At 37.1% G+C, this 12125-nt stretch overlaps 1 protein-coding gene and 1 long non-coding RNA gene across 2 annotated transcripts; one reads left to right on the top strand and one right to left on the bottom strand.

Moving 5' to 3' along the window:
* The first annotated feature begins 658 nt into the window (after window positions 1–658).
* LOC7484775 (aminoaldehyde dehydrogenase 2, peroxisomal) lies at window positions 659–6597 on the top strand. The gene is made up of 15 exons (XM_002318594.4): window positions 659–806; window positions 1013–1155; window positions 1762–1842; window positions 1919–2067; window positions 3209–3301; window positions 3393–3516; window positions 3632–3697; window positions 3792–3858; window positions 3988–4064; window positions 4940–5053; window positions 5325–5402; window positions 5489–5640; window positions 5805–5865; window positions 5975–6081; window positions 6329–6597. The coding sequence occupies exons 1-15, from the start codon at window positions 698–700 to the stop codon at window positions 6417–6419; spliced, it is 1512 nt and encodes a 503-aa protein (XP_002318630.1). The 5' UTR covers window positions 659–697; the 3' UTR covers window positions 6420–6597.
* On the bottom strand, window positions 6456–7920 carry LOC112323496 (uncharacterized). Its single transcript, XR_002976924.1, has 2 exons — window positions 6738–7920; window positions 6456–6659 (listed from the first exon to the last, which is right to left on the bottom strand). It is a non-coding gene; the product is annotated as an uncharacterized LOC112323496 (long non-coding RNA).
* Window positions 7921–12125: the final 4205 nt, after the last annotated feature.

Here is a 12125-nt window from a genome sequence, read left to right as displayed (position 1 = left end):
GGTGAGATTTCCACAATAATTATAACTCTCAAGCATATTTGTCAAATTCGATCGGATGACTAACTAGTAAAAAAGCCTACATCAAAGATAAGTCAACATTTATTTTATTAAAGCGTTGAAAAAATCAGATTTTGGATAGACTTGGTTAAGTTTATTGAGTTATTGGAAAATAGATTTGATGTTGTAAATATTTTTTTTTATTTAATTTAAAATAAAACTCAATTAATGGATAAGAATAATCTTTAAATCCTAAAACATTATTGTAATAAGTAATCTCATTTTTTCAATCTCGTATTAAAAACAACTTGAAAAAAAAGTTTTACACAAAATATGGATTGATTTGTACACAAAATAGAATTACAAAAGTGATATTCCATTGAATAATTCTTTTTAAAGAAAAAAATTCCTTTAATTTTGAAACTACTTTTAATACTTTATGCATTCCCGCAAAATAAAGTTAAGCATCGAGGAGCTTGTACAGAAAATATCAACAAATAACTATTTTTATAATATTTATTTAAAAATATATTAAAAAAATATTTTTTATTTAAAAAAATTATTTTTAAAATTAATTTATCAAAATAAAAAATTATTAAAAAATTTTAAAAAATGAAATGTTTCAAAAACCTTTATAAAGCACGAAAAGAAACATTTGCATCATATTCAACCAACTCACTGAAACACAGTCAGAGTGAACATGGCGATCCATCTACCTAATCGACAGCTATTCATCGACGGAGAATGGAGAGAAACCGTTCTCAAAAAACGCATCCCCGTTATCAACCCTGCCACTGAACAGATCATCGGTCAGTTTACTCACTCACTATATATCCGTATGTGTGTGTTTTGCTGGGTTAAAACGTTCATTTATGTCACTAATGAATTTTTTTCTTGCTTTAAATTTGTGGGTTCTAGTTATTTTAGTTGTTCAGTGATCTTGAATCTCATAAAAGACTTGCAACCTTGAAAAGATTTGATCTTTATGGTTTTGTGGAACATGGTACTTGTTCAGGTGATATACCAGCAGCCACTGCAGAAGATGTGGAGATTGCAGTTGAAGCAGCTAAGAAAGCATTTTCTAGGAACAAAGGCAAAGATTGGTCCTCCGCGTCAGGTGCTTATCGTGCCAGGTATTTGCGTGCTATTGCTGCTAAGGTACAGTTTAATTTGCAGTTTTGCTGATTTTTTTTGTCACTCGCAACTCCCAAGATATATTACTTCTTAATAATCTTGGATTTTTTTTCCTACCTTGCAGTTTGCTTGGATTCATAAGTTTATTTTGCAGTTAGTTATCTGTTGGCGTGCAATTAATTTCTAAATTGTTTAATTTTCTCTGTGATTGTGCACATTCATTGTTTTGAATTTCTTCTCTTATATAGCTATTTGTTTTGCTTATGTGTCTACGCTTTACTTCTGATCACTATATATGTTCTTAAGAAATTTTCGTCATTTATCAGGTTAATGTTGTGTGGAATTACAAAGGTTATGTTCTGTCATTTAGTAGTGTTTGGAGTCAAAATCTGAGAGGGATGGTTTCTTGGATTACTAAATAAGAAGCTCGCATTTTTTATATTCAAAACTTTAATGACAAATGATGTGTGTCAAATATGGAACCCGTTTTTCTTTCTAATGGAGTATGAGATAATCATTTGTTATTGAAGTTTTTTTCTGCAATTATATCAATAATTTTCTTAATGTTGGCCATTGAACTTCCCTGCTTGTCCCGGGTTCCAACTCCTATTTATCTTTGTTTGTGTGCAGATAACAGAGAGGAAATCAGAACTAGGAAAACTTGAAGCAATTGATAGTGGAAAACCTCTAGATGAAGCACTGTGGGACATGGTATGCTTGTGGCACTATCGAGATATTGAGTTGAGTATTATGTGCATTGTCTTATGTGGGAATTCTTGTTGTCCAGGATGATGTTGCAGGATGTTTTGAGTACTATGCGGACCTTGCTGAAGGCTTAGATACAAAGCAGAAAGCTCCTGTTTCTCTTCCTATGGAAACATTTAAGAGCTTTGTTCTTAAAGAACCACTTGGGGTTGTTGCTCTGATCACTCCATGGTATCTGATGCATCACTGTGTGATACATTTATGCCTGTTTCTTTCTTTCTTATGTAATGTTTACCTTCTTGTAATTAAAATTTTTCTGGCTTGGGCGTGTCAAATGTTTTTAAATGAATCGTTACCAGTAAGCTCTACATTTTTTTCAGCTACACCAATGTCAATGAATGTAGCACTGTAAAAAAAGCACATCATGGTTTTTGTATTATAGGAAATTAGGAAGCTGGAAGAAAGAATTGTGTGGATCTGAGAAGATCTATTCATTGCATGGAAAAAATATATAAAATGAAGTGTGACTTATTAATTTCTTAGCATGTTCAAGAGCCTGGAGCTTCTAACTTTTCCATAATCTTTATCTTGCTAATAAATGCCTTTATGAGTTGAGACCACTGGTGCCATCATAGTTTTTTAAGTACTATGTTGTTTTGATAGTAATCATTCTCTTAAAATTGTTCAGTTGAAGTCTATGCAAGAGAGTGGTTTCTTTAATTCTGCAGAATATTATTTGAAGAGTCTGCTTTCCATTATTAGATTTCAGTTATGAATTATTTCTATCCAAGTCTTGTAGCAACCTTTTACGGTTCTCCATTGAATTTGTTGTCGCAATCTAACTCTCACTTATCCTGAGATGCAATGTGTTGTTGCAGTTATACTGGCTGCTTGTAGTTGCACTTGAACTCTACTTTCTATGCTATCTGGAATGCTGTAGTCTGGGTTATAACTTGTAACTTTATAATTGTCACCTAGATGTCGACTTGCTAAATTCACAATGCACACAACCATGGTTTTAGTTCCTCTCTGAAGTTATTTTTGTGCTTTCCAATTTAGTTTACAATCATCGATGAGGACTGGTCAAAATCCTTTTTGGTGAAGAAATGAGACATCTGTAAAATACATTTTGCTCCATTGCTACCATCATTATTTGCTACTTCATTATTACGTCTTAGTTTTATATCTTACCTAATTCCTTGATCCCATTCTTGAGTTTATGAAGATCTCTAATGTGATGGTATGGTGTCTCTAGGAGTCATGTTGGCTGTCATTTTTTGTTTTTTGGGACTCTCTTCATTTGTTACTTCTAAATTCTAATAATAAACCAGATGTTATAGAAACTAACTATTTCTTGTCTCTTTTATTGAAGGAATTACCCACTATTGTTGGCTACATGGAAAGTGGCTCCAGCCCTGGCCGCAGGTTGCACTGCAATACTGAAGCCTTCTGAACTGGCATCTGTGTACGTCTGTGCCCTTAATTTATTGGAGCTTGCATAAATTCTGGTGGTGGTTGGCCACGTTTCATGTCATTTATGATGTTTCTGATTTCAGGACTTGTTTGGAGCTGGGTGAAGTGTGTAGGGAGGTTGGTCTTCCCCCTGGTGTCCTCAATATTTTAACTGGGTTGGGCACTGAAGCAGGTGCTCCTTTGGCATCTCATCCCCATGTTGACAAGGTTCAGTATTCTGTTATTATTTTCTTGTTGGACACCTTTTCAAGTCAGATATTGATGAGTACTACTTTTGGGTTTTATATCTACCTTGCTTTAATTGCTAATAAGTTGTTGACAGGTTGCATTTACTGGGAGCACTGCTACAGGGAGCAGGATAATGGCATCTGCAGCTCAAATGGTCAAGGTATGTCTTGTGCTGAACAATTTTTTGTCACTTATTATATGCTGCTTGCTGATTTGTGCCTAATCACTGCTTGTGAATTGTAATATCTTGTCAGCCTGTTTCAATGGAGCTAGGTGGGAAAAGCCCAATCATTGTTTTTGAGGATGTTGATCTTGATAAGGGTTGGTTCCCTCTTAGCATTCCTTGTTTTTTACTCTATAAAGATTTTTTTTTTCAACAATACATAGGGGAAGCAAGTATGTGATCATGCAGGTGTTTCTATTAATAGTAGATTACTTGCTTTCTTCCAGCGGCTGAGTGGACCCTCTTTGGTTGCTTTTGGACAAATGGCCAGATATGCAGTGCAACATCCCGTCTTTTAGTGCATGTAAGTGTGATGCCCTCTGTGCTTAATATGCATGTCAAATCACTTTCATCTTGTGAGGCCAAAGTTGGGATTTTATATGTTAGCAATACCTTTACCACTGTCATCTTGTGCACGTTCCAACACCTTCCCCTTGCAGTTTACAGCTTATGCTCTGGGTTGATTTTGCATGCCTTGAAAAGCAGAATCGAACTAAAGATTCCTTTTAGCTACACCCAGAACTAGTAAGACCCTATAAAATGAATTTAGCTTCTTGAAATAGAGAAGCAGCACTGACCCTGCTCCAAACTCCAAGCCAACAGCCTTAAAGAGTTTTATAAATGATCCCTTGGAGCTGTGAAGATTACCAAAAACCAAATCTAGCTAAGAGTAACCAAATTTTGGAGTTTGTGACCAAGTCAAAGCATGAAAAGAAACCCTACATTGCTGCTATCCAAACATTAAAACAACGTTGTAAGGTACATGTGTCTTTGTCAAATGAGCTATCAAACCTTCTCAAAAGGCAAGTCTTTAAAAGTTCCCTCCAAGTCAGAGATTGCTGGTGTCTGGGGTCACTATAAAACATTAACAGCGGCGGCTAATCTTCTTCATCTTTGAAGATTAATTGAAAATTCAGCTGTTTCTTCAAGAAAATGGTATTCCCCGAGGACAATAAATACAACTTTAATACAACTTTCCTAATCTTGTAACTGTAAATGAGTGACTTGCCTGCAACAGCTTATCCACTTAAAAGCTTGGATTTACTATGAGTGAGAAAATGGGATAAGAAATGTTTGGCTATTTGCATCCAGCAGTGTATAGTTTATCAAATGATATTTTTTTCTTAAAATGTGTTAGCCTTGTAAAAATTTAAGATTTTATTCGCTTTAATATTTCAGGAAAGCATTGCATCAGAATTTTTGGACAAGCTTGTCAAATGGACCAAAAAAATTAAAATTTCTGATCCTTTCGAAGAGGGTTGCAGGCTTGGCCCACTTGTCAGTGGAGAGCAGGCAAGTATTTTTTAAAATCCTACATTTTCCATTTCTCTTTGTTGGTTCAGATGGGATGATATTTCGTTACAAAGTTAACTTTTCTACTATGTTTTGTAAGTAGGCAAGTATTTGTTAAAATATCATTGTTTCAATTAATATCTAATTCGCTGTTCAACTTGTGATCTCAAATAGTCACATTATGTATATGTATTTTATTTTCTTTTCTGAACAATTAACTCTTCTTGGTGAACTAAACCTGCTAATTTAATTATTTACTTCATTGCTGCAGTATGATAAAATATTAAAATTCATTGCAACCGCCAAGAGTGAAGGTGCAACCATTTTGAGTGGTGGGGATCGTCCCAAGGTATGTATATTTCCTGCTTTTGGTGGGATTGCTCTGTCTCTATATCTCTCGGGGTATTTGAGTGATTTTTAAAAATATGTTGTCAGCATTTAAACAAGGGATTCTTTGTTGAACCAACCATCATCATTGATGTAACAACCTCCATGCAAATCTGGAGAGAAGAAGTTTTCGGGCCTGTTCTATGTGTTAAAACATTTAGTACTGAAGATGAAGCCATCGATTTGGCAAATGACACCCAGTAAGTTTATTCTTGTATCTCAATAAAGACAATGAACGTGTCTGAATACTTGGATTGGATATTATCTTCATCATCTTTGTTGTTGCTTCCTTTGTTGTTTTTTTTTCCTCTGATCTGCTCGGTTCTTGTATGTTTTATTCTGACTTTCTATGGATCTCCCACAGTTATGGCTTAGGAGCTGCTGTTATATCAAATGATCCAGAGAGGTGTGATCGTGTAGCCAAGGTGAGACTTGAACTAACAATTAATCATGTGCAAATAACACACCAAAATCTGTTCAGAGGGATTATTTACTTTTTGAGATAATTTTTCTTCCTCTACCTCCATTTTGCAGGCTTTCCGGGCAGGTATTGTCTGGATCAATTGCTCACAGCCATGCTTCTGTCAAGCTCCATGGGGAGGCATTAAGCGCAGTGGTTTTGGGCGTGAATTAGGAGAATGGTAAGAACCTAATTTCCTTAAAAAGATATGCAAGAGACTATTTTTTATCAGCTAAATCCAAACGTTTAGAATTTTATGAATACATAACCAACATTTTCCCTCTATTTTTGCATAATGGAGAATTTTTTGGTTATGATGTAAACTGTCTGCAGCCTTTTTTCTCCCCTCGATAAATTATTGAAATTACTCTAGATTGGCATCAACTTAGTGCTGATTCTGACTCCTTTTGCTATCCTTTTTCTCTCAGGGGACTTGAAAACTACTTAAGTGTGAAGCAGGTAACTCGATATATCTCTGAAGAACCATGGGGTTGGTACCAGGCTCCCTCAAAGCTATAATAGCAAGTTTTCTGAAAATGAAAATGCGGAACAGCAGTTATAGTAAAATGATGGAAATGTGTGTCATGTAATGAACTCGAGTTGTGTACTGAATTGAAACTTTGAGCAGAATAAGCAATGTTTCACCAAACTAGATTGTTGTCTTGTATGGTTTAAATAATATTACCCGTTCCTGCTATATCTTCCATGCGTTGCCTTTGCTGGTCCTTGCCATGAACTACTGGTGACCCTGTAAAAAATCTGGAGCATATATTGGTTTAAATGGGCATTTACTAATGATTCATTTTTAATTTTTATGGGAAGCATTCAGGAACCAACCTAATAGCTGATTATAGGTGGTTATGTGTCTTCTGATGCAACGGTGAGTTGCTTGTTTAATGGTTTGAGGTCAACCAAAGTTGACGCTTGGAGAAACCTGCGGCAACTTGGTTTTGTCAACTGGCAGCATGGTTAGCATTTTGATCCTGCTTTCCAAATCATAAGAGCAAGAAAATCAAAGTTGACACTAGGAGAAATCTGCGGCAACTGAACTCTGCAATCAGAACTCTCAGGAGTCAGATCCACTGCCGCAGACTTCTGCATCCTGCTAGCAATAGTGGAGGTTTTCTTGCCCTATCGAGATCCTGCCACGAACAGGCTGCTATGCCTTTTGTTTAGAGCCTATTCTCATCATCCATAGGTATAAGCTATCTATCTCTCTACCCATGCTATCTGACTCTTGAGGATGAGTTAGCACCATGTGGGATGTCAATGTATGACAGCCAAAATCCCAAGTTAACCCTCGCACCTCCTCCAGAAAACCTGTTTCATTTGACAGAACTAAAATTCTCACACTGCAAAATCTTTTCCAACAATGATATGGATGTGCCCTTATCTGCACCTCACATGGCTCATATGAGATCCTGTTAACGCTGCTAGTTAACTGCAGTACTTTACTCATCAACGCAGAGCACAAACATGCTGGCAGGCACCACGCACAGCCTAAATGAATGCAGTCGCGACTGAACTTACAAGTACATTTCCCCAACGTGACTGATTTACGAGCCTTGGATTGGAAGGCATGCCTGAAATTGCACTAGCCTCACGTTTTGCCTCCTTTAGGAAGCAAGTTTACGCAAGATACGTGCTTCATGGATGGCCAGGCCCACGTAAATAAATTAAACCTGTCAACTGGGGACATACCATATTTATACATGAATGTATGCGTGGCTGACATGATTACCAGATCAGAATTCTGAGCCCCGTGGGCACCTTATCTCCATGAATAAAACCGAGATACTGTGATGGTGACAGTGATGATTTGCAGAGACATTTTGTGGTACTAATTTTGACTCTCATCACTTCTTCACAAAGACATTGACAAGATCGTTTGGTTTCGGAGATAAGGATGACACGATTCTCAAAAAAGATAAGCTTTAGACAATATTAAATACTCCATTGCCAGTAAGCATATAAATGTTCGAATCAAGTGAATTCAGCCAGAACGTTTTAACGTCCCAAGAGCCAAGTAAACCATTTTTTTTCTTCAAATTAGCACTGTAATACAAAAAAATAAATATTAGACCAGTTAAAAACATGTTTATAAAAATAGCTGCGATTTTTAAAAAATATATATATCTTATTAAATTTTTTGAAAGCTAATTTAAATTTTAAATTTAAAAAATAATTACATATTATCTTTATCACAGCTGCAATAAAAGTATAAAAATAAATAAATATTAGTCTCCATCTCCAATAAATAAAATCTTGAGTTGTGGGTTGCATTCTTTACAAGGTCAAATCATTCCAGAAGTCTATCTTGATTTTAATCTTGGACGAACTGTTTTCTGTTTAATTTTTCGCAATTAGAGTTGAAAAGTCCTTGTAAACAGAGTTCATTCTTATCCAATTCTATGTTCACTCAAAATAAAAAATTAGAAAGAACAAATCATTCTCATTAGTTCTCCAATTGGACAAATCATGCTCACTTTATTTAAAATTTAAACTTTAAAAGGTTATTTATTTAATATGATTTCATGTTCAAGCTCTATAAATACTAATATAATAGTCACTAAAGGTTTATATAGTTGTTAATTTCAAGACTCGTGGGATTAGTTAAGGTACGCATAAACTGGTCCGGACACCCACGTTAATTAAAAAAATTAAAATAGTTTTTAAATTTACATATATATATATATATATATATTATCATTATCATGATTGACTATTTATTTTTAAAGCCTTTTGGAATGTTAAGTGCAGTTTAGGCTACAACGGACTTAGATTTATAATTTAAAAATTACAACTGAACATTTTATGATGGCTTCTTGCTCGATCAAAGCAGCTCTTGGATTAAAAAATTGGAAGAGAAAATGTTGCATGGAGGAGCACATTGGTTTAGCCGCATGTATTCCATTTGTTCTATGGGAGGATTCAATATATAACTACTACTTGAATAGTTTAATGCTTTACTGGATTTATTTTATTTAAATTCATTAAATTTATTAACCTAAATAGATTAGTTAAATTCTGATAAGGTGATGGTCTCAAGTTAAATTGATTAAAACCATGCTCAATAAAATTATTTATATATGAATATGTTTATTTAATCCTTGTAAAACTTTTGTTTTGACCTTCAATGCATTCCATAGTTCAAATTAAAATATTAAAATAATAATATATTATATCAACATGGATAAACTCAATTTAACCTATTAAATCTACTATTTAGGTTATGAGACCCTGATAATTCTATAGAAAAAAAAATTATTAAACTCAATTCTCAATCAACTGAATGTTGAAGGATAAAATTAAAAATAAAATTCAACAAAAATCTGAGTCGAATCAACTTAGGTTAACCTATTAAACCTAGGTTATGAGATCGGGATAACCCCTTAGAAAGCAAATCAAGACAAATTATACAGCTCAATTCTCAATCAATCCAATATTGTGTAGGGTTTTATGAAAAGATACATTGTTTGTATTGCAGTGTGCTTTATATAGAGATTACAATGAGAATTACAATCAGAATACGAAAGAAGAATTACACACAAAGAAGGAAACCAAATGTCTTGAGAATAAGGAAACAGATATCCTAACTATACGTGGAGTCATAGCTGATGGAGATTTGCAGCTGGTGTGGATGTATTTGATACATACAGGGAACTTATTCCTTTACTCTTATACACCCCCGCAAGATGGTGCTTCCATCAGAGACACCAATCTTGGACCGAAGAAGAGTAAACCGTTGGCGAGAGAGAGGCTTGGTGAGAGTATCGGCTAGCTGGTCTGTAGTAGAAACATTAGAGACACGAAGCAAACCCTTGCTGACATGATCACGTACAAAATGGAAGTCAATGGCTATATGTTTCACGCGAGAGTGGAAGACAGGATTGGCACAGAGGTAAGTTGCACCCACATTGTCACAGAAAACAATCGGTGGAGCAGGAGGAGATGCATGCAACTCACGTAAGAGCTGCTAAACCCAAGATAACTCAGTGGCAGTGGCAGCAACAGCCCGATATTCGGCTTCTGTAGAAGAGCGTGCAACAGAATGCTGCTTGCGAGAGGCCCAAGAGACAACATTACCTCCCAAAAATAAAATGTATGCAGTAGTGGATGTGCGGTCATCAGGATTGCCTGCCCAATCAGAATCAGAGAAAGCAGATAATGTAGTGGAAGTGCTACGGGTGAGGGAGAGGCCATGATAAATGGTGCCCTTGAGATAACGTAACAGACGCTTAATTGCTTGCCAATGAAGCTGAGTGGGTTTATGCATGAACTGAGAGAGTTTATTCATTGTAAAAGCGATGTCTGGACGGGTGAGAGAAAGGTACTGGAGAGACCCAACAACACTGCGAAACTCACTGGCATCTATGGAGGCAGACCCGTCAGTTAGAGTGAGACTGGAAGTTGTGGAGAGTGGTGTAGTTGCCTCCTTCGCACCAGCCATGTTGGTGCAGACAAGTAGATCATATATATATATATATTTGTGTTAAGACAGGATGAGGCCAGTGGAGGTGGGCAATACTTCAACCCCAAGGAAGTAGTGGAGAGAACCCATATATTTGACAGAAAAACAAGAGGACAATGCAGCAATAAAAGAAGATAAGAACCTGCCATTGTTGCCAGTAAGAAGGAGGTCATCAACATAGACCAAGAAATAAGCAATTATGCCATCATGATTGTAGATGAACAGAGATGTATCAGCTTTAGAGTTGACAAACTGATGTGAGATGAGAAACGTGGCCAGCTCATTATACCAAGCTCGGGGAGCTTGTTTAAGTCCATAGATGGCTTTGCGGAGACGACAAACATGGTGAGGCAGCTGAGCATCAATGAGGCCCCGGGGTTGAGCCATGTAGACTTCTTCAAAAAGAGAACCTTGAAGGAAGGCGTTATTAACGTCAGTTGTGTAATAGGCCAACCATGCTGAAGGGCTAGACAAAGAACAATGCGGATGGTGGTAGGCTTGACAACGGGGCTGAACGTCTCAGTATAATCAAGACCAGGACGTTGATGAAAGCCTTTTGCTACAAGGCGGGCTTTGTACCTGTCAATGGAGCCGTCTGGTTTTCTTTTGAGCCGAAAGACCCACTTGCAGCCTACCAGATTCTGGTGCAAAGAAGGAGGGACCAATTCCCAGGTGCCATTACTGGTTAAAGCAGTGAACTCAGCGGACATGGCAGCTCTCCATTCCGGGTGTTGAAGTGCCTGAGACACACAGGATGGTTCAAGAGTGACAGGTAAGGGATGTTTAGTGGTGAGGTTGAGCTGGCGAGGTTTAAAGATATGGTTTTTGGAACGAGTGATCATGGGATGATTTGGTATAAGGGGCGGTGGAGGGGTGAGGGCGAGGGATGGTGATGGTGGTGGCAATGACTGATGGGCAGGACTGGAGGAGCGATCATCACACAGGGGCGAAGGCTAGTATGAGTGCACGGTGGCCTGCTGGAGGTGGGGCAAGAGTGCTGCAGGTGACGAGACTGGCATGGCCGACTGGAGGAGAGGAGGGGAAGATAATGAAAGAGGAACTGGAGGTGGGGAAGGAATGTCAAATGATAATGCCCAGTTGGGCAAAGAAGGAGAGGATGGACGTGCATGGGGGGAGGCAGCAAATGGGAATGCAGTTTCAACAAAACGGACATGACGGGAGATGAATAAACATTGAATAGTTGGATCAAAGCACTTGTAGGCACTCTGAGTGAGGGAATATCCTAGAAAGACACAAGGACGCGAGCGGGGGTCAAGTTTGTGTTTGGCATATGGTCGTAGCCATGGGTAACACAAACACCCAAAGACACGAAGCTTAAGATAATTAGGCAAATGACCAAAGAGAGATTCAAATGGGGATTTAAGTTGAAGAATGGGAGTGGGTAAACGATTAATGAGAAATGTGGTAGCTTGAAAAGCATGGAACCAGAAAGAAAGAGGAAGGGAGGCTTGATGGAGCATGGTGAGACCTGTGTCCACAATGTGCCGATGACGGCGTTCAGCAGTACCATTATGTTGAGGAGTGTGGGGGGGAGTAGTGAGATGGGTGATGCCATGAGTAGCAAAATATTCTTTAAGTTTGACGTACTCACCCCCATTATCAGAGTATATGGAAACAATTGATTTTTTAAAATAATTTTCAACAATGACTTTGAATTTGGGAAAGATGAGAGAAACATCAGATTTATGACAGATAGGATAGAACCAAATATATTTTATAAAATGATCAACAAA

Source organism: Populus trichocarpa, chromosome 12 (genome assembly GCF_000002775.5).
Source record: "Populus trichocarpa isolate Nisqually-1 chromosome 12, P.trichocarpa_v4.1, whole genome shotgun sequence".
Classification (NCBI taxonomy): Eukaryota; Viridiplantae; Streptophyta; class Magnoliopsida; order Malpighiales; family Salicaceae; genus Populus; species Populus trichocarpa.
The sequence above is the reverse complement of the archived record's forward strand: the minus strand, read 5'-3'. Positions and strand labels throughout refer to the sequence as shown.